This window comes from Neomonachus schauinslandi, chromosome X (assembly GCF_002201575.2).
Source record: "Neomonachus schauinslandi chromosome X, ASM220157v2, whole genome shotgun sequence".
Lineage (NCBI taxonomy): Eukaryota > Metazoa > Chordata > Mammalia > Carnivora > Phocidae > Neomonachus > Neomonachus schauinslandi.
In genome coordinates, this window is record NC_058419.1 from 20762928 (window position 1) to 20790787 (window position 27860).

Genomic DNA, 27860 nt, shown 5'->3' on the forward strand with positions numbered 1-27860 from the left:
TCCTCTCCCTCCACAGGCTCAGCAGGGAGCCTAGAGGCAGCCCTCCTTCCTCCAGCCTGTGGGTGCAGCCCGGAGGGCCTGGTAGGGCCAGGGGCAAGTTGCGGTGGTCGGAAGCAGCTTCGAGGGTGTGGAAAGACCAAGTCAGGAGCCCGAGGGGGTGGGAAGAGCTCTGACTACATCCAGCAGGTGGCGATAGGGTGGGGCTCTCCGGGGGGCCATGGCGCCCCTGGGGGTAGGGTACCGCCTCATACTGGTCGTGGCGGGCGGGGCAGTGGTAGGAGGCTCTGCCAGCTAACAGGTTGGGCCTCCTGGGCTCACAGGAGGAAAGGGACTAGCTGGCCCAGGGTGCGGTGTACAGGCCCAGAGGGGGCCAGCCCGGGGCCAAGAAGCCCTGTGTCCCTGGGGCTTAGTCCTGGAGAAGGAAGCTGAGGCAATGGTCTCCAGGCAATGGGCCGGCAGGGGCTGTGGGGGCGCGGGTGGTGCAGGGTGAGGGGAGCCGAGCTCAAGGGTTGGCCGGGGAGTCTGAGCGTCTAGACACTCCAGCCGAGGACGGTAAGAGAGGCGACTGCCCACAGACAGGCCAAGGAGGCCATACGCGGTGCCCTTGCGGGCAGGGGCTTGGTGTGCTCCCACAGCCACTCGAGCTCCTCCAGCAGCTGGCGCTGCCGCAGCTCCGGGCCCACCTTCTCGCGGATGGTCTGGTGATAGCGGTTCAGGTGCTGGAGCTGCCAAGGGAAGGAGGGGTGAGGGCCTCCCCCGGCCAAGCTGCCACGAGGTGAGGTCTTGGTGCCAGCCAGTCCCCGGCGATGGTACTCCGGCTGCTGCCCTGGCACAGGGGCCCACGGGTACCCCACAGATACCCACAGCTCCCCAGCCATCATCAGGCCACAGGCGTATGCCCTGGGGGCTTTTCAGAGGCAGCTCACCACAGTGGCCGTTTAGTGTCACAGTGACACTTCCGTGGGGTGCGTGGGGGACGGGAGCGCAATGAAAGTTGGGCAAGCATCATTATCCCCATTTTGCAGAAGAAGGGACTGAGGCTTATATTAGGACTTGAGGTGGCAGAGTCCAGAGACTCAGACTCCCCAGGAGTTCACTACCTGGGGTTGGGCAGGTTGGTCTGACCAGAAAGTTCTAGAAGCTTTGGAGTCTCTGGTGAGGTCAGGGAGGGATACCCCAGTGTGTGCCTATAAGCCAACAGCGTGGACCTTCCCAGGGGAGCGGAAGTGGCAGAGGGTCTTGGAGTAGGGGGAGCAGAGGCGAGAGAGGCCCAGGGTTGGGAAGAAGGCAGTCAGTGGTTCACGGGCCGAAAGATGGACGGTGCTGAGGGTCACTTACGTGCTCGGGAGACAGCAGGCTGACATCAATGAGGTTCCGGTCATAGGGCACCAAGGACACCACTTCAAAGGTCAGGTAGGACCCTGGGTACTGGGATGCCACAGGAAAGGCGGGAAAGCAGGACAATGAGTGAGGAGAAGGGGCCTGGCTGAAGGGCGGGAGGCAGCGCTCCACTCAGAAGCCACGGGCACAGGGAACTGGCCCTTGTCAAGGCCGAGACTCCAGGTAGGCTGAACGTCCTACAGTCCCCTTGTCCACCCCCCCACCCCGGTCTGCCAGTCAGCACCTCACCTTTGGTGCTTATTAGGTCTGTATTTCTCAAAGTGCGTGCATCCATGGCACTGCGGGGGCCTTGTTAAATATGTAGATTCCCAGGTCCACCCCCCAGACCACTGGAGTGAGAACTTCTAGCACAGGGCTGGGAACACACATTTTCATAATTTTAAGATAAGTTATTAGGTTTTTATATCATCTATCTATCTATCTATCTATCTATCATCTAATCTGTATCTTTATATATCTCTATCCAAATCTCTTTGTATCTCTCGATTGACCTACCCATAGAAATAAGTATAAAGAAGACAAAATAGTCCATAATTCCCGTTTCCCAGGGATCCCTTGCATGGGTATGCTTAGAAAATTCAAACTACAAAAAGATACACAATAAAAATGGAAAGTCTCCTCCCTGCCCAGGTTCCTTCCTAAAAACATTTAAGACATATACAGTAATTAATCCATTAATTAATTATTTTAACCCACACAAAATGGATCCTACCACATGCTTTTCTGCACCTCTCTCCACCCTGTTAATAGTAAATGTAGGAGAGCGCTGCATATTAGCACAAGAATATCTACCTCACTCTTTTTTAAGGGCTGTGTAACGGTCCATAGTATGCATGATGATTTATTTAATCAGTGGGATACGTAGGCTGTTTCCACTTCTTTTTTTACTGTGACTATTGATGCTACAAAACACATCAATGTATAAAACATCTTGGTGACCTTTTGGGAGTAGATCCAGAAGACATGTATCTGGCAGAGGGATTGCTGAGACAAAAGGTATAGGCATTTTATTTTATGTTATTTTTATTTTATTTTTTAAAGATTTTATTTATTTGCGAAAGTGAGTGAGAGAGAGAGAGAAGAAGCAGGGGAAGGGGCAGAGGGAGAAGGAGAAGCAGACTCCCCACTGAGTAGGGAGCCCAGATGTGGGGCTTGGGGCTCGATCCCCAGACTCCAGGATCATGACCTGAGCGGAAGGCAGATGCTTAACCAACTGAGCCCCCCAGGTGCCCCAAGGCCTTTTGAATAGATATTTTGATAGATATTGTCAAACTGCCCTCTAGAAAGATTGTATCACTTTGTGCTTCCTCCAACAGTGTGTGAGAGGGCCCATTCCCTCATAGATTCACCAGTACTGGGTATCATTAAAATCTCTCATTGTTTGCCAATCAGATCGGTGAAACATGGTAATCTATTGTTTTGATTTGTGCTTAAGAATAAAGTCGAGGGCGCCTGGGTGGCTCAGTTGGTTAAGCGACTGCCTTCGGCTCAGGTCATGATCCTGGAGTCCCGGGATCGAGTCCCACATCGGGCTCCCTGCTCGGCAGGGAGTCTGCTTCTCCCTCTGACCTTCCTCCCTCTCGTGCTCTCTGTCTCTCATTCTCTCTGTCTCAAATAAATAAATAAAATCTTAAAAAAAAAAAAAAGAATAAAGTCGAGCATCTTTGCATGCTTATGGATCATTTGTGTTGATCTTAGAGAGTTGCCTCTTCATGTCCTTTGCCTGTTTTTTTGTTTTCCCTATTTTTGTCTTATTGATTTGTAAAAAGCTCATGGGGCAAAAGAAGGAAATGCGTGCTTTCCCTGTTGTATGTGCTCTATTTGTCATACATCTTTTGACTTTGTTTATGGTATTGTTTCCATATAGACAGGTTTTTTTTTAAGATTTTACTTATTTGAGAGAGAGAGAGAGAGAGCACAAGAGCATGAGCAGGGGGAGGGGCAGGGGAGAAGCAGACTCCCTGCTGAGCAGGGAGCCCAATGCGGGGCTTGATCTCAGGACCCTGGGACCATGACCTGAGCTGAAGGCAGACAGTTAACTGACTGAGCCACCCAGGTGTCCCTCCATATAGACAGTTTTACATTTAATTTATCAATCTTTTTCTTCACAGCTTCTGGGTCTTGCATAGAAAGGCTCATTTCCACCCTGGGATTATAAATGAATTTATATAGATTTTCTTCCAGATCTTTTATGGTTTTACCTTTAAATCTTGATCCATTCAGAATTTTATTTTGGGGTAACAGTAAGGTTCTTCACTTTAATAGCCCCCCAAATGATTAGCCATTTGCCCCCCCCCCATTTATTAAATCTCTCTTGTCTTTACTGTTTTGAAACACCAGCTTTATTATAAATTAAATTCCCATTTTGTTTATAGAAATTAGAGGGGCGCCTGGGTGGCTCAGTCGGTTAAGCATTGCACTCTTGATTTGGGCTCAGGTCATGATCTCAGGGTCGTGAGATTGCCCACGTCAGGTTCTACCCCCAGCATGGAGCCTGCTTAAGATTCTCTCTCTCTCTCACCCTCTGCCCCACCCCCCCCAAGAAAATAATAAATTAGAGGGTGTATTTCTGGATTAGCTGTTCTATTCCACTGTTACATCTATCTCTCCCATCTCTGGTGCCATACTGTTTTGTTACAGTAGCTTCATCATATGTGCTAATATCTGAAAAGGCTAGTTTCCCTTATTGCTCTTCTTTTCCAGAATTTTCCTAGCTACCTAGCTATTTTTGCCTGTTTATTTCTACAAACTTTACTACCATTTTGTGAAGTTACAAAAGCATCCAGTTAGCACTGAAATTGAGGTTGTCTTGAATTTATAGATAAATTTCCAGAGAAATGACATCTCCATAATATTGAGGCTTCTTTGCAGAGAGCACCATTTACTTAAATCTTTTTTTATGTCCCTCAGTAGAGATTTTCTCCATATAAGTCTTTTTAAGTTTTTATGTAGGTATTTTATCCTGTTGGTTGCTATTATAGGGCATCTTCGTATCTAATAAGCTCCCCTGGTGATTATTATGGGCATCAAAGACCAATGATTTAGAGCAGGGATACTGATTCATTTGGTCTAGAGTGGGACCTGGGCATTGGCATTAAAACCAAAAAGCTCTTCTGATGATGCTGATACTCTAATGTGCAAACAGGCTTGAGAAACTGAGTTATGGAATTTTTCTGGAGCAGAGGAAAACTCCAAATCAATTCACGTCTGCCTATTAAATGCCCTTCTCCTTGGACCTTCCTCATACCCCATACAGCCCAAAGTCACCGCCATGCTGTCTACAGCTCTAGCCTGTCCCAGCAGCACTTTACCTTGGTCTTTGCTTCTACCACAAGGGCCACATCTTCAAGACGTATCCCGAATTCTCCATCCTGATAGTAACCAGGTTCTAGGAGACACAGAGATGCTGGTGGTATTAAGCAGGAGGAGGACCCAAGCCCGTTGTTTCCTGTACCAGTCGAGGAGTGGCTGGAGGCCCAGCTGCCTGGCTGCCCCAGGCTTGGGCAGACCCACCACTGACCATGGGGGAGGCCAGGCCTTGTGGCCTAGCAGGGAAGACATAAAGGCTCACTTGGATCCTGGAGGCACTCCCATCTCCTGGTGTGCTACTATCTTGTTACCCCAGCGTTTGACTGAAGACTCCAGAGTTTGGATGTACAGCCAGGAACCAACTCCCATAGGCAAAATGAGGGTTTGAGCCGAAGGGTTTTAGGATTAGGGTGGGACAATGCATTTGGGGCTGGGAGTGCTGGAGCCCAGGGGGCCTGTGCCTGGCATGCTCCCTGAAGGCTGGTGCTCCCTAGACTGCAGTCCTGGGCTGGTCTTAGGGTGGGGAGGGGGGTAGAAGAGCCCAAGAGCCATACCGATGGAAGTGAACATGCCCTTGGCCATGGGGATATTGCCAGACTGGAATCCCACTGGCCCTGGAAAAAGAGATGTAGGCATGGTGTCAACTCTCCCATACTCACCAGCTTGGAAACTAGCAGGCTCTGGGGAGGGGCAGGTAACTGGGGGAACCCTGGGGCATCTCTAGCAGCACTTGTCCACCACATCATTGTCTACCTGGGGCTGGTATGGAGACCCAATTGGCTCTGCTTTTGTCTATGCCAGCCAACCGCTAGGCCTTGACCTGCCACTCTTCCCTCTGAGGCCCTCCCTGATGCCAAGCAGGCAGCAGGAAGGGCCAGGTGCTACCATTTCTCGCTTACCTTGTGGAGCATCACCTCCCACAAGCTGGGTAACCCTGGGTGGGTCACTTCATCTCTGCAGGTCTTAGTCATTTCCATACCTGTGAAATGCTCTACCTCCTTCATAAGAGGGGGGACCCCAGGGAAGTGTAGAAGAGACACTTACACTCGTGCACACCCAGGAAGTTGCCAATGCCATGGCCTGTCCCGTGACCATAATTGAGCCCAACATCCCACAAGGCTCTGCGGGCAAAGATCTCCATCATTCTCCCTGGAAGAGAGATGGGCCTAATCAGTCGGCTGGACCCCAGACAGTCTGCTTTGCCCCTTCCTGCTCTCTTGTTCCAGAGCCAACTACCAAGATGGTACCTGTGGAGAGTCGCTCCTGAGAGGCAGGTTAGCAAGCACTTTTTCTAGCATATTCTACATCGTACCTACATTACCTGCACTGATGACTCTACTATAGTTTCTCCCCATCTATCAGGATACCTGCTTCCCCCAGAAATCCTCCCATGACTGCTATAACCCACAGTGACCTCCCCCTCCCCAGTGAGCTATAGTATTAGATTAGGAGGCAGGAGGCCTGGGTTCAAGGCTTGGCTCTCCCAGTGACCCCTCTGTGTGACCTTGGACAAGTTGCTTTCACTCTCTGGGCTGGATTTTCTCATCTATATAATGGATGGGATGATGATATAATCCCTGCCCCACTAGCCTCCCAGGGTGGCTGTCTGGGTCCAGTGAAATCAGGGCCTGAGTCTCTGGGTCCAGCCTGGCTTCTAAAACCCACCTGATGTACTAGCAGGAAAGACGAGTCTGGACAGATCGATATTTCCTATCAACACGCGGGTATATGCCTCCTGATGGGGAAAGGGAGAGGTAACATGCTGCGTAAGAGGAGGATCTTGGGAGTTTCCAGCTCCCAGGCCTACAGGGGGGCTGTGTTGGGGGGGAGGTGCATGGCCATGTGTGGTCATCCAGGTTCTGGAAAATGGTCAGAGGCAGCTGAGGGGTACCTGTTGAAAGCTGGAGTTTGGTCCATGTGATTCTCTTTGGCTGGTCCACAAGGGATGCTTATATATGGTGGTGGGCTGAGGCCTGACAGAAGGGAGTTGGGAGGCAAACTCCCTGAGCTAGAATCCTGACTTGGCCACTCACAAACTCTGAGACCTTGGGTAAGCAACTTTAACCGCTCTGTGCCTCAGTTTCCTCATTTGTAATGGAATTCTCACAGTACCAGCTCATAAGGCTGTTGGGAGGAGTAGGTAGACTCATGCACATAAGGTGCTTCAAACAGAGTAAATGTTCAAATAGAGGTCAGCGCCCTTATTACTGTTACGATCATCCTTCCGTTTTCTTAAGGCCTTATGTTTGGGTTGGGGCCTCATAATCTGGCAGGTCAGCCTTGCTTACTTGGGCTGGTTCACCTTGTGGATAAAGGGAGGGAGGTGGGCTGACAGCGACCTCTTCACTCCTTGTGGCAATGTGGTCAGTCCCTTTCATCACACACACACACACACACACACAGAGGCTTGTCATCCTGTGCAGGACAGCCTGGAGACTCAACCCACTAAATTGTGAGCTCCTCGAGGCCTGGCCAGCTTTTGTTTTTTCTCTCTTTCCAGCACCACGTCTGAGCCACAGTCTGCTTGCTGAATGCACGAATGCGGCCCCCTGCTCCTCACCCACCCAGAGGCCCCCGGTGCACACAGAGGATGTCCCAGCCTCAGCGCCAGGTGGACCAGCCCTCGCTGCTTTCTGAAAACCTCCAGCACCTTTCCACCTCCACGTCTGAGCCTGCCTGTGCTGTTTCTCTCTGCCCGGAACGCCTGTTTCCCTCCTTCCTGCTGCGCACAGGGCTAGGTACGCAGACAGCAGCAAGTATTTGTTCACTGATTTACTGAAATGGGGTGATGAAGAGCTTCAGCTGAGCCCTGCTGGAGGGCTGAAAGATCTCTGGGGAAGTAGCCAGGAGCATTGAGTTTTCTGGTTCTAACTTGCTGTGTGACTCCGGGCAAACTACTTAACCTCTCTGGGCCTCCGTTTTAGCCTCTGTAAAATGAAAGGCTCTTGCTGGAGTGATTGCTTGGATGTCCCTTGGGTAAAGGTGGGTAGGGGAATTCTGGGTCCAATGCTTACCTTTTGGAAAGCAGAGGGGGTACCCCAGTGGACTGTTCTGGTGATGTCTGTGGTTCCATCCCTGCGGGCAAGGAAAATCAACATATACAGCTCTGCTGAATACTTGGGGGTTGGGGTTGTGACTGTGCTTCCCGTGTGCTTTCCACTGGGGTTCGAGTGGCAGGAGTGGGGTGGGGGTGAGGTGGGTTAGGGATAAAGGAAGAACATAGATGCTACCATCAAGTTCCCATCTTCCGCATCTGTGCATAAAGGGACTCTGCAAAGCTATTAAGTTCAAAATCGCTGTGTTGTCTGACAATCCTGATCCCCCACATGCATACTCCACCCCCATACCACTTATTTTGGCTGTTTTATAAATCTGAGTTTCTTGGGTCAGCCTGGCTTTCAAAGCAAAGTTTCTTCCAGGCTTTCAGGGAGGCAGGAGGGAGGGGAACGTCCCATTTTTACCAGTGGAGAAACTGAGGTTCAGAGAGATCATCACACTCTTACACATTCATATATTTACCATTTCTAGAACACTTTTGCAGCTCCCTGGGAAGGGTAGCAGAAGAGGCCACATTATCCTCATTTCCCAGATGAGGCAATCGAGGCCATGAGCCATCTCCCTTTCTGAGCCTCAGTGAAGCCAGGCCTGGAGCAAACAATGACTCTCCCCACAGTCCTCTCCTTGTAAACATGGATCTCACCCAAGGACTTGCTCAGAGTCCTAGGGAACTGAAGCCAGAAGCCAGAAAGTCTGACTCCCAACCACCAGCGGCAGCTGTGCCCCCAGATGGCCCCTGTGGCCACCACCAGGGAGGGGGAGGGGAGAAATGGTCCCAGGGCCCTGGGGATTCCTCCCTGGGAACAGGTCACAGGGCGTGGCAGACTTCTTAAAGAAGGAGAGAAGAGGAAGTGAGGTGACCATTTCCCTGGCCTTACCCTGCTCAGAGCGTGCCCCAATCCAGCAACGCCCCACAAATCCACTTCCTCTTTGCACACTGGCCATCTCAAGTACGCAGTATGCACAACGCCAGACTGCAGAGGCTGCTAGGCTAAGCTCTCACGTTAGCTCCCAGAGCTGCGCTCAGAACAAGTGAAGAGCTGTTGTCATTAGCACATTGACCATCTCCGCGGGATAGAGAAGGGGAACTGGTTTGAAAGGACTCCTTGCTCCTCCATCAGTTCAGCACACCCCTTCCTCCCCCCACCAGCCCCGCCCAAGCTTTCGGCGGTCCACTTGCTTCCTAGCTGAGAAGGGGAAAAAGAGAATCTACTGTCTCATCTCATCTCAACTTCTATGTGAACCATTGGTCACACATTTGGAAAAATTGGGGTTAGCCTATTCTGCATGGCTGTCCTGTCTAGGTGTTCAGACTGTGCACTGTACAAGGGTAGCACAGGCACTTCGTGGTTATATAGGAATGCCAATGAGGGCACACGGGTGCACACATAGATCGTGGGGTCTCGGAGCAGGGGGAGAGGGCCCTCCTACATAACCCGGCATGGTCACGCACACACTCACGCATATCTACTCACAGACGCACGCCCGTGCGGCTAGGTGTGCCCTGTTCCGGCTGGGCTCCAGGCATCCCCTGAGACTGCTTGCTGCTCTCAGAGGCCTGATCTTGCCCCCCCACCCCAAGCCGATGTGGTCACCTGGTCTGTGTGGTGCGGGGAGAACGCCTGCTGCTGGTGGTGTGGGGACCATGTCCGGGGTGCGTGTGAGTAGGTGAGAATGTGCGTGCGGCCCCTGTGGGGCCAGGCAGGGCTGCTAAGCATGGCCGCTCGGACTGTGTCATGATATGCGGGCTCCAAGAACATTTTACTTGAGCAAGGAGAGGTGTTTCTTGATTCACACAGAGCTGCTGCACGGGCAGCCCCACCGTTTTGGCTTCTGTGTGTTTCCCACTGCGCAGGGGTCCCCGGGTGCGCAAATGGGAACAATGCTCAGGCTCATTCCACCAGGGCTCTCCGTTCTCAGACAGAGGATTCACACCCAGGAAGGGGAGCTGCGCCGGCTCTTGGGAAGCCCCGGATGTCTGAGCTGAGGTAGTTGGCCAGGGCAGGGTGGGGAATACATACCAGTATTGCCCCCCAGAATCCAGCAGGTACATCTCATCTGAAGACAGCTTCTGGTGCTGCTCCTTGGTCGGACTAGGAAGGGGAGAGCCACTGAGAAGGGGGCAGCCTAAGCCTGCACTGTGCAGGGTAGGGGGCCCTGAGTGGAAGCAGGGGAACCCTTCATCCCTTATTTCCCTAAGGGCCCTGGGGGAGTACTCGGTTGATGCCGCAAACGTACTCAGTGCACAACTGTTGATCTGGTACCTCACCGAGCAAGGATCCCGGGAAGGGGAGAAAGGAAGGAGCCCGGAATGCGGGAGGCTGGAGAGCCTCAGAGAGCATCCAAGGCTGCCATCTTCCCCTACGTAAGGAGCCGCAGGCCTGCAGAGGCTCGGGGGCTTGTAGGGGGCTGTGTGGTAAAGCTGGGAAGGAGCTGGGCCTGGACCCAGATGCTCAATCCAGTGCTCTCTCTCTAACTTTCTGTGGCCCCTGAGAGCAGAGGGCCCTGAGAAGCCAAGACACAGGAAGGGGAAGGGGGGTCCTCGAGGGTGGGGCTGGAGAGCAAGAGTTGGTAGGGCCAAGGAGTTCCTCCCCTGCTACTCTCTAGGAGGCAAAACGGGCTGGGCCAACGCAGCTGTAGGCTTGGGAGACTCTAGGGGAGGGAATTCTGGGAGAGGCCAGACTGGCCCATGGAGGGCATCTGATCTCCTCCTGCTGTGCTTGTGCCAGGCTGAGGCATTCTGGTCAGCTTGGGTCCCCAAATTCCATCAGGCAGGCCTGCAGGTGTTTGTTTTCTATGGAGCCAAACATCTGGTTAGCCCACCTCTGGGCCCACCTCTGGGCCCACCTTCGTTGGCCCAGGCTGAGTAAACAGGCCTTTCTCCCTGTGTATTCGAGAGCTTTAAGAATTAGCTAATATAAATAACTCACAGGAAGCCAAGGAAAACCAACAGCAGCCCTGCCTCCCTTCCAGATCCCTCAGCCCTGTGTGCTCACAAAGTCTCAGCCTTTTGTGGTAGAAAACTGCTTGGGCCTTTTCATTTCCAGAAGACTCCTGATCCCTGACTGAGCTCTACTGCCCACCAGTAGCCCCCACAGTACTGAAGGCCTCAGACCTTACATGTGGACTTGGGTCCCCGAGCATTCCCTCCTTCACACCCCCCTACCCCCCTGCACATACCCCAGGATCCCGCCCCACAGGGCCCTAGAAGATTCCTTCTCCTGAAGTACCTGTAGTGGGCCAAGGCAGCGTTCAGGCCACTAGCAGAGATGGTTTCAAAACTGGGTCCTGAGGAGTATGCTTCCTCTCTAGAAAGTACAAGGCAGGAACGGTCAACAGATGGGCTCAGAAGCTAGGCTGGGCCCAGGATATCGAACCAGGGCAAATGAAGGTCATGGCTGCCTCTACCTCAGCCAGACTCCGTTTGGCGCTGCCAGCGCCACCTCCCGGTGCCATCTTCCCAGGCTCCAGTCTGTCGGTGACGGAGCCTTCAAGATCAGAGAAGGAGGGACTGTAGACACCAATTATCCCCCTCCACCTCCATTTCTCAGATGGGGAAGCCAAGGCCCATTGTCCCACAGCAAGTTCGTGGTAAAGCCAGAGTAAAGAAACCTAACTCCTCGTGTCTGAAAGCTTCCCCAGCCCCAGAGCAGCATCCTGCGCCTCAAACCTACACTATGCTTATGGCCTGGGCCAAGCGTGCCCTCCGGGAACGTCCCTCCCCAACTTGATATTTTCAGGTGGTCCAGGAGCCCCACTTGGCCTGACCCAGCCTCCACGCAACCCCCCCCCCCGCCACCCGGGAGAGGGTCTGTGCCTGAAGCAGACACTAGGGGGCACTGATGGGTTGTGGCCCTTCTAGTTGTCCCGCTTTCAGCAGGGGGCCAGGGACTGTCGCGGAACACGCGCTGTCCAGCTGCCCTACTACCCAAGGACCTATTACTCCTTGTTCCAGAGGGGCCCCCCCCCGAGCCCCGCAATACAAGGAGGTGGTTCTTCACCTGCGGAACTGGTCCAGCAGCTCTGCCCCTGAGAACTCATCCACCGTGCCCTTGGGCACGTTCTTCTCCAGCCAGACCAAGTAGCGGATCACAGCCACCGCGTCCCGTACCTGAGCAGGCGAGCAGGGCAGAGGGGCGGGCTGAGTGCTCGCAGCCGGGGCTCCAGGATCAAGGGGATCAGCTGGCTGCCCCGGGAGCTGAGCTCCACACACTCGAGGGTGTCCCCGACTGTTTGATGATGTTAAGGGATTCTTGGGCAAGTTTATATATGATCATAATGTGATTAGGTTTTGAAGAGTTCTTATCTTTCAGAGATACTTACTGAAGTGCTATCTTTTAGAGATGCTAAAGTGTCGACAGAAGAAACCTTCTGATACCTGGGATTTGCTTTAAAACCATCCAGCGACAGAGGCTGGGCGTGTAGGCAAGGAATGTGGCCTTACGTGGGCCAACCGGCCACAAGCCGCAAAGCCAGTGAGGGGGTGGGCGATCATTAGGCTGGTTTCTCTACTTTCGTATATGTTTACACTTTTCTATAAGAAAAAGTTTGGTAAAGTGAGGCGATTTCTTCTCGTTTCAACAGGAATATCCAAAAGAGCAAGCCATCCTCTTGCCAGGGTGGGGAAATCAGGACAGCAAACACTTACTTAACACTCGGAATGTGCCAGGCAGTGATCAAAGCAATATGTGTGTGTATATATATATATATATATATATATATATATATATATATATATATAATTCAATATGATTATACTTACATAAGTATATAATTCTGTTTATATGTATATAGTTATACATTTATAAACTCATTATATACTTATATAAGTACATATTTCTATTTATATGTATATAGTTATTATATGTATTAAAATATTAATATTACTTATATATTTTATAGATATTATATATTATATAACATGTATGTTTATCTATCAATTTAATCCTCACCACAACCCTACGCTGTAGATTCCCGTTACGATACTCATTTCGCAGATGAAGTAACTGAGGCCCAGGGAGGTGAAGCAACTTGCCCAAAGCCACCCAGCTGGGAGGTGGGTAGAGGAGCTGGGATTCGAATTCAGACACTCTAGCTTTGGGGCCCAGGCTCTAGACCACGGTACCAGGCTAGGAATAAGGAGGTGAAGCCCAGGTGGGTGCTCAGGAGTCTGGTGTCCACTTCTCTGTTTCATAGAGCTTCTTCGGGTTTCTTGGCAGGGTCTCCTTTCTAACTCATCAGACCAGGAGTTCCCAACAGGCTAGGCCGCCTGCCCGTGACTTACATGGCTGGCCCTGAGGAGGGCCTGCTCCTTGCTGTTTTTCACCGCCTTGGTCACCATCACTGGGGAGTAGGTGTCTCCTATGAGCTTCTCCTGTCATGGGCAGAGAGGAGGAGGTCGGGGAGCATCTCCAGGACACAGTGGGGTTTGAAAAGGATTGGCCGGAAGGCCCAGCTAAGGCGAGGCTTACCATTCCCTACAGTGGCAATGACCTTTCCTTCCTGTGCTTTCTGGCTGCCTAGGTCTCTCCCTGTCTCTGTGTCCAGCTGAATCTTACCTCCCTCCCTCCCTCCCTGCCCCTGGATCCCAGCAGCGCTCTGGGATGGATCAGAGCCTAGCCCCTGCCACTCAGTGGGCTATTCTAACAACGTGAGTTTCCTACACATACCATATCATAAGAGAGAACATTTATGGAGCGTCTGCTGTGTGCCAGGCACCGGGCTTCACATGCACCATCTCCTCTAATCTCTTCAGAGCAACTCCTCTGATGTCAGGGCTCGTACTGCCATTTTGCAGGTGAGGAAACAGAGGTCCAGACTAGCTAAGTCACTTGTCCAAGGTCATGACGCAGTCAGTTCATGGCAGAACCAGGCCTCAGTCTCAGGTTTGGCGACCTCAGAGCCTCTGCCCTACAGGCTGTACTCCGTCTAGTCTCCTTGACAACCTCTGAGCTCTCTGTGGATAGACACCTGCTTCCTCTTTTTCCATCTCTTCCCAGGGTGGCCTAGAAGGGGCCTGACCAACTGCCTGAATGGCCGAGGGGCTGTGGCCCCACTTTAGGTTGAGACTTACCAGGGCTGGAGTGGGGGCGGGGGGTGATGCCTGGCCCAGGCGGGGGCCTGGCAAACCTACCGTAGGTATCACTTCGTAGAGCCCGTATGTAGTATAGCTGGTCCCGATCCAGATCTTCACGTCTCCGGAGGCGTAGGTCTGGACATTGCTGCGGGCCTGGCTGTAATCTTCGAGTTGCACACACATGGAGCCCGTGCAGCTGGAGTTCAGGTACTTCCGGGTCTCAGAGTCAAGGCAACTCTTGTTTACAAATAACCTGGGTGGGGAGGAGAGACCGGGGGGGGGGGGGGGGGGGAGCTCCTGAGGGTCTCTCAGGACGGTGCAAAGGACAAGGATCCCTTCGTTCTTGGAGGTCAGAGGAACCCCACCAAAGAGCCAAGCAGACCAGATTTGGAGTGGGTGGGAACAGAGGTCAAGGGGTCAGGAGAAGCCGACTGGAAGCTTCCCTGCTTGGGGGCAGGCGGCAGGCAGCAGGCTCCTTGGGAGGGCTGCATGTTAGGGCAGGGTAAGCGGTGGGGCAGGTGAGGGGCGGAAGTTGGGGGAAGTCCTGGAGAGCAAGCCGAGGAAGAGCCGTACCTGATAGAGGAGTCCGTGAGCAGTGTGTAGGAATAGAAGAAGGGGTTATAAGGGATGTCACTGCCACGGAGGTTGAAGAGCCCTGGGGAAGAGAATTGATAGGCATTTTTTGAGGCTGATCTGCCTGAGGCAAGTCCATGTCCCACCTTTGGCCCACCGTTTGCTCTGGTCCCCCAAAGATTCCCAGCAGTAAGCCTGCACATCTGCCTCTGAATGTTTCTCAGGTATTTTTTTTGGCGGGGGGAGGTCTCTGAGGCGCTGATGAGAGTTACAGACCCTTCCTCCCAGAAAAATGAAGATACCCAGCCAGCAGTCAGCATAGTTTCAGTGGGTTCCCAGCAAATCTGAAGCCCAGAACTGGGGTCAGGTCAGAAGCCCTGAGCCACACTGCGACAGAATCGGGCGGCACTGGCTGCTAAAGCTGGGGGTATGAACGCCCCGGGCTGGTGGCCAGGCTGATGGCAGGTGTCAGCTGGGCCCCTTTCCCTTCGTGAGACAGCTTTTGCTGCTGTGGTCAGCTTGCTCCGGGCCTCCTGGTTTTCTTATTCCACAGACGTGATCTCCTGCCTCCTAGCTTTCTCAGTTCCCACAGGCCATGGCCACAGAGCGAAGCCGGGGTATATGGTGACTGGGGGCGGAGTCCTGGGCTGCAGGGCCCAGGAGGCATGGGGGTTGGGGGGACCCAGGTGCCCACCCCGTGTCCACGAGTCCATACTCACAGGCTGTCTCATCGAGTGCCGACAGAAGGACGGCAGTTGGGCCCTTGCGATGCTTCTGCATCTGGCTGCGGATGCCAGCTACCTTCTCCTGCCAGGGGCTCCCTGGAAGCAAAAGAGCCCAAAGAAAGCATAAGCGACGTACTTTCCCTTTGGCGCGCTGTTCCTGAGAGGGCTTCCTTAGGGCAACCGTTTTCCATGTCTTTCAAAGCAACAGAAAACTTCCTCCAAACAAACTCTCACTGTGTAGCTGTTAAGGACATGGACTCTCTGGACCGACTGTCTGCATTCCAGTTCTGGCCCTGCCATTACTAGCTGTGCGACCTTGGACAAATTACTTAACCTCTCTGTGTCCTATTTTGCATGCCTGTAAAATGAGGATGGATCGTCATATGATAGTATCTGGTCAATAGGGTTGTTATGGGGATCAAATGCATTAGTATTTGTAATGCACACAGAACGGTGTCTTGGTGTATGGTAAGCCCGGTGTAACTTTCTGATCAATAAATAAGCATGCAGAACAGAGATCAAGAGAGCAGCCTTAGTTGAAGGGCGAAGGGATCAGGCTAGGTCATGTTCAAGCCTCTTTTCTGAAATAACCTGGTGCCTAATTAGCCACAGGTCCTTGAACATGGTTTTAATCCCTCTTTGACCCATTTTATAGATATTAAGACTTTGGGAAGGAAAAGTGACTCGTCTAGGTTTTCGTAGCTAGCAAGGGGTAGAGCTGAGATTTCCACACGGGTCTGTTTGACTACATGGCCCACCCTCTTACTCTATATGGACTCTGGACTCCCTTGCTAACACAGTCAGTCCCCAGACTTGTCCTGAAACTCTGTGTCACAGAGCTGTCCTTTCTAGGATGCTTGTACCCTGGTTCTAGTTTTCATCTTTTATTCCTACTCTCCGCAATGCAGATGAAGAGTCTGCCCCTAGGCAGGGCTCAGAATTTGCTGGCAGAAGGTCATAAACATTAAGGGCCCCAGTTGGGCTCAGAGATTAGGCATAAGTAACTTAACGCCATTTAAAAAAGCTTTATGCAAACAGGGAAAAACTACTCAACCAGAGCCAGAGCTTTGGGTATGATACTTTTTAAGGATTATTTTATTTTATTGTGGTAAAATACACATACAGTAAAATTTTATCATTTTAGCCATTTTAAAGTGGCTAAAATTCATTCAGTGGCTTTAAGAACATTCACACGATTGTGCAACCACCATCACTATCTAATTCCAGAACATTTTCATCATCCAGAAGGGAAACCTTGCAGCCAGAAGCAGTCACTCCCCATTCCCCTCCCCGCTCAGCCCCTGGAAACCATTCATCAGCTTTCCGTCTCTATGGATTTGCCTATACTGGATATTTCATACAAATGGAATCATATACTATGGGGGCTTCTTTGGATTCTTCTGCTTAGAATCCTGTTATCAAGTTTCATGAATCTGCAACAACAAACGAAAGCCAATTTAAATTGCCTGATGCATACAGGTATCTTTGAATAATTAACTTTTCACATTCTTCTCTTTGCCCTTTGCCCCCTTTAAAGCCTATCAGTTGCTGGAGAGAAAGTCTCACCTGTCTCTGTAAGCTTATAGACTCAAGAACTCTATGCTTGGGCTTCCAGGCCCAGTTCCAGCTCTGGATGGCTTTTCCTTGAAGACTAGCAGCCTATGAAGGCGCAGCATTCCCTCACTTGTGGGCAGTGACAAATCCCATATGAATTCTCCCTCAGTCCCTGGAAGGTTTCCCCCCTTTATCCCCTCCCCTTCCCGACATAACTTCGCCCTTTATCTGAAAGGGATGAGTTTTATTTATGATTACACAGTCTTGGATAGCAAGTTTCTTTAAAAACTTTTTCGAGATGCAGAATGATTCTGCAAGTTCTATCAGAACGGATAAAGAAAATTGGGCACAATTTTAGCGTGTTTCATCATCCTTGCTTTTTTGAAATTTCCCTCCTGCTTTCTTGACTCCTTTTCAAACAAGAAATGTGCACGGACCTGCGTGCGGAAAGGGGCCTCTCGGATTGCCCAATATTCCTAGGAATCCATGTCCGTTGGCTCTTTCGGAATTCCTGGGGAGGTAGCGGGTGGTGGTGGCCAGGATGGTGATTCATCATCAGTAGCCTGGTCCTGGTCAGGATTTTAGTTACTACTTACCAGAATCATAGAGCATGCTGTTCTTTTATGACGTTAATTAGATGGTATCAACGACGTCAAGATGAAGATTATCGATGTTAGAATTTGGGGGGGTCAGTTAACTTCCGTTTGTGGTCTGGCCAAAACCTGAACCCTAATTTGTGCCATGGATTGACCCTGAGCTTAGTGGTATACTTCCTTTGTCAGCCGGCCCACCTGACCCTAGTCATCTTACTACAGGAGGGCCGGAAGTCAAGGTTTGAATGAATCAATACAAACCGGTCCCCACTACCAGACAAGCAACTCGTACCATGTTTTTTTCTCTCTCTCTTCAAAGGGGTAGGGTTTTGTTTGTTGTTTTTTTTAATCTTGCTCCGACTCCCTTGTTTCTTCCCTTCCTGCTCCCTCTTGCTTCAAATCCTAACACTATCTATTCCAGCATTTTCTAAATATGGTCTGAGGACCTTTCGATTCAGACTCTTTGAGATGAGGGGGCCCAGACGTCTGCTTTTTAAATAAGCATCCCAGGCAATTCGGGTGCACAGGAAGGTTTGAGAGGCGCTGCTCGGGTAATTCCCAGGACAACATTTTCAGCCAAGGAGCAGCAGTGGGGACCCGTGTTGCTTCAAGCTGGGAAGAAGGAGCTTAGGGAAGCACCTGTGAATGCGTCCTGCAGGGCATAAATGGGCTGGCTTGGAACCAGAGGCTTCTGTGACCCCCACGCCAGGTCCACAAGGTTGGCTGTGATGGGCATCAGTTGTATGTTAGAGTTTTTGAGGGCCATGTCATAACTCTCCCAGGAACCTGCAGAGACAGGAAGCCGTCACTCGTCCCCTGCCTATTTACACCTCAGGAAAAACTGTGACTCCAGCAAAATTAGTCCTTGTCTGCTCTGCCTTCCACTCCACTCTTGCTACCTCAGCGGCCCAGAGCAGGCCCAAGCAGGCTGGTCCTCCTGGGGTGTGGCCTCCCAGCCGCCTCTCATTGCCTGGGGCCCACCCCAACACTGCCCACAGCCAACTGGCTAGGCCTATCTTTTCAAGTGCCAATGGCCGTGGGGCCCTCTTCTCAGGACTATCCATTTTAACTGAGCATCAGTGCCACGACCCAAAGGAATGGCGATGTTCACGTCATCAGAAAGGCTGGCAAAGAAGCCAGTTCTGAAGGGGGAGCCTTTAGGTACATATTCATGAAGACTCCACCCTTGGGGGCAGGCTGGCCAGCTGGCTGGGACCCCAGAGCTCAGGGAGCTGTATTCCTAGGGCGGGGAGGGGACCATGCTCCTTTGCTCAGAAACCCACTGAACTCCTTTGACCTTCCAAGCTGCCTTCCAGAAGAGGGCTCCCAAATGATTCCAGTGCCATAATTGGTAGAGCTCCAGAGCACAGAGGACGGTTCTGGGTTCAAGAACATCCTGGCCTATTGTTTGCTAGATCTTAACGATTCCCCAAGTCTTCTAGGTTGGGTCTCAGTACTCATGACTTTAAAAAAAAAAAAAAATCTGCATTCATTCTTTTAAATGTATTTTCATTTCACAATCCATGAACAAATTTTTGTTGCAAAATATTTGGCAACTACAGCTTCAGACACTCTATCTTTAGAGTCATCCTGTCCCTCCTTCTACCGAGGTATGCTTCTTTACATCCCAGAGGGGCTGAGTCACCCTTGTTGGTGTGGACAAATGCAGGAATGAGGGAAGAACATACCAATGGAGAAGAGAAAGGGGTCGAAGCCCACACTCCCTCCGGCAGGAACCTCAGTGAGGAGCCAGGTGGTGATGGAAGCTATGTCAACTGAGAGGAAGACAGGAAAGAACGTAGAGTCACCTCCAGAGCCAGCCCCAGGCCTTCCAGTCAGATTTCTGTCTCTGACAGTCCTACCGTATCTGTCCTTGATGTTAGCCTCAAAGGTTAGGGATGGCTTCAGATTTCCAGAGTCTCCCATAGAGGCCCATCATGGCTTTGCATGCATCCTCTTACCTGTGCCTTCTTGAACCTAGTCCAGGTTTCAGAGTTTGGGGGACACGCGACCCTTTTACCTTCTTTATGTAGCTCCCAGTTGCAGTCCATCTGCCGCTCAGCCTGGGTCCAGTAACGACTGTCGGTCCAGAGACCTGCCTTCCCCATGGTCACCACTGCAGTTCCTGGGGCAGAACAGAGAAACTTGGAGGTGAGGATGAAGGTGGGGAAGGTGGTAATGCATGGGCAATATGGTGCTGGCTCTGAGAATGTCACAAGGGGCCTCTGGAAAGAACTTCTCTCCTCCGTTGCAAAGAAGTGAGGCAGGTGACATTAAGGGGAGCCCTGGGGGAAGCCAGCCTGGGCATCTCTGCTTTGTGTTGAGGGCCTCTCCTAAGGAGGGACGGGTGGGGTCCGCTTCTGGCAGTCCCAAAGAGTCAATGCTGCATGTAGGTGCTCTCAGGAAAGATGGTGTGGTAGCTAGTATCAAGACTCGGTGGCTGATAGGGCCACTAAACCAGGGGCTTAGCTGAAGACAGGCAGAGGAGCCAAACCCAGGGATTTTGGCAAGGATGGGTAAGGCAAGGGAGCGTGAAGCCCAGGGGAAGAATGTTTAAGGATCAGCAAGGGAAGCTTGGATTTCATTCAAGGGGCCGGGATCAGGCTGGAAGGCTCCTTCAGAAACTGGGACCCCATAAAGGGCCTCTGTGTTTGCGTCTCATTTGGCTACAGGAGGTGTCCCCAAGTGAGCCATGTGTGAAGGGAATCAGCGGGCCCCTAGTGGCTGGATGTGGACATAGCATCTGTTCCAGAAATGGCGCCCAGGGTGTGCTAAGCTAGGCCTGGCTGCCGCAGGGATAGTAAGCGCAGGAACAAAGCCGGGAGGGCCATCTGCCTCGTGCAGAAGTGTGACTGGTGGGCTATGATGTGTGCCCTGGCAACCCTTTTCAGAGGTGGAGGGACACTAGGTCCTGGCGTCCTGGCTTCTGAGAACCGGCCATATCAGAGCCTCTGTGACCACGTCTGGGTCTACCCACAGAAGCAAGAAGGGCTGGGAAATGGCTCTCACCTGCAGACCCTGTAAAGCCCGTAATCCACGCACGCCTCTTGTCGCGATTGCCGATGTACTCACTCTAGGAAATCAATAACACCATCGTTAGCTGTTTTCATGGCGTTAGACCCCCCCCGCACCCCATGGAAGACTCCCCCAACCACATCCCAGTTCTTTCTGTCTGGTTGAATCCAAGCCCAGGCACACTGGGCACCTCTTCCAGGAAGTCCTCTGTCACTTCCGGACCTCAGATCTCCCCTTCCTTTGGACAGCTGTATTTCTCAGAGTCTAAATCCCATAGTCCGGCACTGGGCAGAACAGCCAAAGAATCTCATCTCCCTGGCCAGAACGCAAATTCTGTGCAGTCTGAGATCATGTCTTCTGGTTCTTCTGGGTTCTCCCCTCCAGCTGTCCCGCCCCTCCCCAGTACAGTACACTGGGTACATCATCAAGAACTTCTACAGAGGGCTTCACACATTATTGTATTTTGATCATCATCATCCTTCGAGACAGATCTCAATATTTCCATTTTGCAGAAGAGGAAACTGAGGCTCAGAGACGTTGAGACAGGTGGGAAACAGAGAAGCTTCCCGAGGTGGGAAAACAAACTCAAACAATCTTATTAACACTGACAATGCCTTCTCTTCCCAACAGGCTAGTGCTGGGAAGGTGGATGGGATGGAGGTGGGAGCAGTGGTGGGGAAAGGGTGGGTTGGGTGCGCAGGGGCGCTGCTTGGGGGAAAGCAGTTCTTACTCAGACAATCTTGTTTCCTGCCTGCCCCCCTCCCCCAACCTACACCTCAAACTCGTGTAGCCCGGGCCTCTGGATCATTCCAATGCTCCATCCATCAGGTTATGGGAAGGTTCGAATTCCTCCAGTCCAATTCCTAGCCCACACTCTAACCTCCTAGGGCCAGAGTACCCTAAACATTCATTCTGGATCTGCCATCTAAGAATTGATCAAAATCGATTCTGAACTTGTTGGCAGTTTCATTGCCCGAAGTCAAGGAGATTTGGCAGTGTCTTCTCTCCCATGTAAAGGAATACATTCTCTCAGCTGCCTTAAAGCTCCCATGTCCAAGCCACCTCCTTCCTTCCCTTTGCCTTTTGAATCCTTTCTCTGCCTTCATCTTCTGAGACTTAAGGGCCTCTGGTTTGTGACCTGTTCTCATTGGTGGTCGACCCAGGATAGCAGAGGGCAAGGGTGGGGGAGGAGCTGTCCCTCACCATGTGGGCATCTGTTTCGGGGATGATGTAGGCAGAAAGATTCTGGACGTGCATCTGCTGGCGGAGGGCTGTGAGCTGCGCCGTGGTATTGACCGCAGTAACTGGAAGGTACTGACAGGTGACAGGAAGACACCAAGACACACACTGTTTAGAGAGAATCATGCCCAGGCCCCAGCGTGTGGAGGGGCTGCCACCTTCTCCTTAGGCAGGTGCTGGGGGTAGGTAGGCTGGGCCAGCCTGGAGGGGAACGGGGCGGCAGCTGATGTTACGGGTTAGTCTAGATTAAGGGGCCTGGGCTGAGCGGAGATGGAGGTGTTGAAGAACTTGGAGAGGAACTCCTTGTGACAAAAAAGGGACCTGAGTCTGGGATGGGGGCATGGCTGAGAACTGTGGGAAGCCGAGCCCTGGCACTGGGCCAGGTTAGAGGGACGGTCTTTCTCGGGATACCTTGGAGGCAGAGGTGCCAATTTAGTAAATCAAAATACAGGATATCCATCCGGTCACATTTGAATTTCAGATAAGCAACATACAATGTTTTAGAATAAGTATGTCCCATGTGCTATTTGGGGCATACTTAAACTAAAACACATATTCATTATTTGAAATTCAGATGTAACTGGGCTCCCTGTATTTCATCTGGCAATCCTACGTTGGGGACTTTTTCGAGTTTCCACTCACTGGTCCCAAATGGCAGAGGGGAGTGAATGAGTACCCCCAGGAGTTTGGGACATTATCCAGAAAGATCCCCCTCTAAGCCAGACATTTCTTTAAAGGTTGGTTTATCTTTAAAATGAAAAATGTGTGGGGCGCCTGGGTGGTTCAGTCGTTAAGCGTCTGCCTTTGGCTCGGGTCATGATCCCGGGGTCCTGGGATGGAGCCCGGCATCAGGCTCCCTGCTCAGCGGGAAGTCTGCTTCTCCCTCTCCCGCCCCCCTTGCTTGTGTTCCCTCTCTTGTTGTGTCTCTCTGTCAAATAAAGAAATAAAATCTTAAAAAAAATTAAAAAATTATTTTTTAAAATTTATTTTTTAGAATTTTTTACTTTTAATTTTTTTTATTTTTAAAAAATTTAAAAAATTTTTAAAATTTAATTAAAAAAAGAAAAGTGTGGGTTTTTTGTTTTGTTTTACCTTCTGCTCAATGACATAGCCATGTTTGTTTTCATATAAAAGCCTACCCACCTGCCTGCCCCAGTGGTCTCATAAAGTTGACGCTGCAAGCAGATGTACCCCATTGGGCCTGAGGCTTAGGGGACTGCTGGCAGCCCACCAGCTTTCACCTCTGGCCTGCCCCGGCCTGAGGAAGCTCTTTCGCCCTAATCTGGTTGTGGAATCTTCTGGTCTCCAGGTAGGAAGCTGCTGACCTTTCAGCTCCAATATGCTTGGCCTTCTCCCCAGTCACACCCTAGGCCTCGCTCTCCTCCTTTCCACCGGCTTTTCTAGTTCTCTGTCTTCCTCCCTCCTCCCTTCTGTGCCTCCCTCTGCGCTGTTCCTTTAGAACTTTTGTTTTCTTTCCTCCCATCCTCCCGCTTGCCTCTGCCTAGCCTCCGCCAAAGGCGAGTTAGGGGCCTCCACCCTCCTTCCCGCCCTCCCCCCACAGTGGGGCGGCCCAGGCCAGGACGGAAGTAGATAACCTGCTGAGGGATAGGTGGGTGGGTAGGAGGGAGGGATGGGGGATGTCAGACACCTGAGAATGTGCTGCTCGCCCTGAGGGATGTTAATCAGAAACAGGGGCCCCAGAATCCGGAAGTCAGGAGAAAGGCTCGTAGAGGGAAAGGCCAGCAACTGAGCCAAGGGGCGTTGGGAGGAGATGGGAGCTGAGGGGCGGGGCCGGGGCGGGGCCGGGCGGGGCCTTACCGGAGGGCTGAGGGAACAGTTTCTCACATCCTCTCCTCTCAGGTCCACTTGTTTTGGGTAGCCCCAGGCACCCAAAGCTAGAAACCGGGGGAAAAAATTCAGGGTCACTTGGGAGACCAGTTAGCTTCTAGAGAGCACAGGGACTTGGTCTCCTAAATCGCACTCCCCGTCCCCACCGGGCCTCCATCCTTTTAAACAAGCAGTGCTGTCCAACTCGAGGATAAAAATAATCACATTTCATAGGAAATTAGGCGGAATGGGTTGGCACCCTGGGTCACAATCAAGGAAACCTGTTTCATCGACAAGTGATTGCCACTTTTGCAGGGGTTTTAGTGCTCATTAAATCAGTTTTTCCCTTCTAATCTAATTGGGTCTTTTCGGGGTTTACCGAACTGTTGTGTGTAAATTAAATTGTTGTAATCAAATTTTCTTTGAAATGCTCTAGAGGATCTCGCTAAATAATCACCCCACCTTCATTTTACCCTTCTATAAATCTAATTTTATATATATTGGGTTTACTTAAATTCAAGGCCCACTTGTGCCATTTATTACAATCCAAATCTCTGGCTCTCATTCCAGGCCCATTTTAAATACATAAAACAGCTGATCCCAGTCTGACACCGTCGCCTGGTGGAGAAAGGTAGGTTAGCATTTAAAGATCTTCTACTATGTGCCAGAGCTCGGTAATTTATCTATAGTATCTTATTCTATCCTTGCAACAAGCCCGTGAGGTGGGCATTACCGTCTGTTTTCTATAGAGGAGGAGGCTAAAGCCCAGATAGGTTTGGTAACTCGTCCCAGTTTTGCCACAGTGAGTCCGTGGTAAAGCAGGGATTTGAACCCGGGCCATCTGAGTACAAAAAGTCAACCCTTCCACAGAAAGGACAGAGTATATGAAGACTTAGTTTCCAATTTGGGCTCTGCCCCCAATTCGGTGTGACCCAAGGAGAGTCACCCAGCCTTCACTGGCAAACATTTCCTGAGTACCTACTGTGTGTCAGACACTGGGCTAAGTCCTACAGGCTCGGGGCCTTCCAGCCCCAGAAGTCCTGTGGTCTCTGCTTGTCCTTCCCTCCAGCCCCCGCCTCTGGGGGGGATCTCCTCAGAGCGTAATGGGGGCCTGGGTATGGGGAGACACTGTACTTTTACCTTCTGAGTGGGCTGAGCTACGGAGAGGAGGGTGGCTAGCATCTAACACCATAAATACCCTGCCCGGCTGTCTTGGTCTCATAAACTCAGCGGGGAGATGAGACCCATACTGTTGATCTAAGAAAATGAGCCCGTTTCTGTAGGAACAGATCTTTGGCAAAATGGTGATGCTGAGATGCCAACACGAGAAGCAAGACTCCGCCAACCTGTGTCCCTCGGGACACCCAGATTGCTGTTCTCTGAGGCCGGGGCTGTGGCTCCCGAGGGCAGGCTGTGCAGCTGAATCTCTCTGTGCTCTCTGACACAGGGCCTGGCATTGGGGAGGTGCTCAGGAATTGGGTGCTGACTGAATGAGCTGGGTCCTGCTGACGGAGAAGGAAGGGAAGGGAGGCCTCCCTAAGGCTGGGGGTGGAGTGGGTGTGGAGGGCACTGAGCTGGGCATCTCGTTGTGACCAAAGAGGAAAACAGGGCACCAGAGGAGTTAGCCTCCTTCGAGCCTCTTCTTTACTTGGATTTGACTTGGTCCATGTCCATCCTGTCCTTGCTGGGCCTGCGTCACCCAGTCCTCAATAAGAATCTTGCTAAGCCAGTTTAGAGACAATCCCCCACCCTTAATATCTGATCACCTTTGCTATCTGATCAAATTCCTCATCCTTCACCCTTCGTATCTGTTCACCCTGGCCTGCCTCCAGCAAGAATCCTATTAAGTTGGCTTAGTGAGAACCCCCCCACCCCTGATGTCTCCTCTTAGTAATTTTCCATCCACTGTCCCCCTCCCTCTGTTCATTGGCTGTAAGTCCTCAGCCATCTATGCTGTGTTCAGAGTTGAGCCCGATCTTTCTCTCCTATTGCAGTGCCCTTATTGCAATAGTTTTGAATAAAGTCTTCCTTACTCTTAACAAGTACCAGAATCATCTTTTCTTTAACAGGTAGGAATGCAAAAGTGCCAAGCCAGACTTGACCTGAGTCTGGAGGGCCCCAAGGACTGGCCCCGGGGTTCCTCTTTCTCAAGACAGAGGAGGACCAAGAGAGAAAGAGAGAACCTGCGCCCCAGCCCTTCCCCCAACCCTTTCTGAGCCCAGAGGGGAGAGGCCAGAGCTGCTCTCCAGCTGGACCTGCCCTCCCGGCGTGGGAGGGAGGGACCAGGATGCACATACCACAGAGGAGGACAAGCCAGGGGCAGCAGCCCCAGCGAGCCCGGGCCATGGGATCTCCAGATGCTGGTGCTGGGTGGATGGAGGGACGGGGGAGAAGGGGCAGGGCTGTTTCCCTGGCCTCTTCCTCCAGGCCTTCCCAGGACAGGAGCAGCCAGGGGTTTGGGGCTGGCGATGGGGAGGAGGCGTCCGGCCAGGGGATGGAGAGTCCTGCTCTGGTCTCCTGTATCTGAGGGCTCCGGGGAGTGGGCATCGGGAGTCCAGGAGTCCGGGTGGGTGGGGAAGCTTGAGCTCTCCGAGCCCGCCCTGTGCGAGGTCCAAAGATCCCCAGGGCAGAAGAGCAGCCGCTGGTCTCCATCAGCCTGCTCCTCCCCCCTGCCCCCTCTTCAGCAGCCCGCCCCCGTCATTCCCGAATTCTGTCCCCCTCCTTCCAGCAAGCTGTTTCCCATTAGCTCCCCCACCCCAGGCTCTGGCTCCGGGAGGAATGTTTATCCTTCCTCCTCCCCTGAGCTGGCCTGTCTCAGAAAAAGCCAGTGTCCTCTCTCCCTAGTGTTTGGGAAGCCCCACTGCACGCCTCGGGGAAGCTGGTTACAGCTGGGGAGCTACTTTCTTCAGCTGGGGTGAGTCCCCTCAGGAGAGCCCACTCTGTAAAAGAGCCGCCAGCCACTGGCCGAGGAAGCCCGCCCTTCTCCCGGGATGGCTGGGATGGGGGGGCGCCCACTCACCACTCAGCCCTTGGAGCCATTCCTACGTGGGAGGGAATGAAGGCCCCATTTGGAGGGATCAGGGCATGCCACTGACGAGGGGGAAAGACTCAAAAAGGGGAGTTTGGGGGCTCCCAGAAGATGCATTTGGTGAACTGGACATGTCCTTTCTGCCACAGCTTCTAGAACAAGGCTTTGGTTCCCCTGAAGTATGGATCACTCCTAACCAGCATGAGTCCCTACAGGGGAAGTGGGGAATACGGGGCCAGCTTTGTCTCCACACCCAGGGCACGAGCGGGCAGCTCGCTGCACCAGCGCCTATAGGCAGCTCCCAGCAAATGCCCTCTAGAACACTCAGCCAGAAAGCAATACTTCCGAGAGCCAAACACACCCAATGGACAGGTACTTACCTAGCCATTGGTAAGGTCCCAATGAGGGGCCCCAGAGGCAAACTTTTGATTTTATTTTTAATGTATTTACACTCCGCTCCCATCCACAAGTTTAAGGTGGCTTTCAAGTAATCCATCCAAATACAATAAAATAGATCCATTTGGAAGAGGGGAAGGGGGTCTTCATGGGACTCCCTGAAGGAGGGGAATTGAAATGAGTGAGGAGCTTCAGTGAACTCCACCTCCAGGAGTAAAGGCAGAGGGCACAGCCTTAGAGGATAGGCCAGGGACGAGGACTGTGAGAACCCTGTGTGGCTCTGGGACCGCTGACCCTCCCGCTGTCTTTTCTCTCTCCCCCTCAGCCCCGTTCCAGGACTGGGAACGACATGATTCCTAGAGACCAGAGGACGGGGGAAATGTCCCCCCAGACGCCCTAGAGCCCCTTGTGCACTGTGATAGCCATCCTGAAGGGCGAGCAGGTGGACTTGATGGGGCCATGCCGAGGAGGGACCCCGAAGACAGCCTTTTAGGTCAGACAGCCCTGCCTTCCCCAGTGGAGCCAGACTGCCGGGGTTTCAGTCCCAGCTCTGTCACCCAGCTGGGGGAGTGGCAGGGAGAGGGAGAAGCAGGCTCCCTGCAGGGCAGGGGGAGCCCGATGCGGGGCTCGATCCCAGGACCCCGGGATCATGACCTGAGCCGAAGGCAGTCGCTTAACCAACTGAGCCACCCAGGCGCCCCTTAGGACTAATTTCTTAGCAAGATGATGAGGACTAAATGAGTTCATGTTTGTGAAGATCTCAGAACATGCTTGCCATAAAGAGTCAATGCGGTATGAGGGTGGGTGAAGTCAAATAGGTAACTACAGCGAAAACGGGTGTCGTCTGTACCTTGACCTCTCTGCCCCTGGCATCCAGCACTGCTGAAATGGCAGTTAATATAGCAAAGATCAGCTGGATTGAAGTGTCAACCCTGGAAGCAAATAAACCAAGCAGGCACCCCTCCCCCATCTTCTGGACTCTGCCCCGGGGAGGGTGTGTGCGGGCGCATGTGTATAAATATAGGGGCGGTCACAGGGGATGGAGGCATGAGTCAGTTTCATAGAAG

At 52.1% G+C, this 27860-nt stretch overlaps 1 protein-coding gene across 1 annotated transcript; it reads right to left on the reverse strand.

Moving 5' to 3' along the window:
• Positions 1 to 492: 492 nt before the first annotated feature.
• On the reverse strand, positions 493 to 25788 carry XPNPEP2 (X-prolyl aminopeptidase 2). Its single transcript, XM_021685828.1, has 21 exons — positions 25667 to 25788; positions 23361 to 23437; positions 21507 to 21617; positions 20298 to 20361; positions 19309 to 19413; positions 18977 to 19063; positions 17928 to 18074; positions 15136 to 15237; positions 14417 to 14498; positions 13901 to 14096; positions 13052 to 13141; positions 11769 to 11878; positions 10998 to 11075; positions 9789 to 9860; positions 7725 to 7785; positions 6376 to 6445; positions 5755 to 5859; positions 5265 to 5324; positions 4713 to 4789; positions 1339 to 1428; positions 493 to 725 (listed from the first exon to the last, which is right to left on the reverse strand). Exons 1-21 carry the CDS (start codon positions 25713 to 25715, stop codon positions 531 to 533), a joined length of 2028 nt encoding a protein of 675 aa, XP_021541503.1. The 5' UTR covers positions 25716 to 25788; the 3' UTR covers positions 493 to 530.
• Positions 25789 to 27860: the final 2072 nt, after the last annotated feature.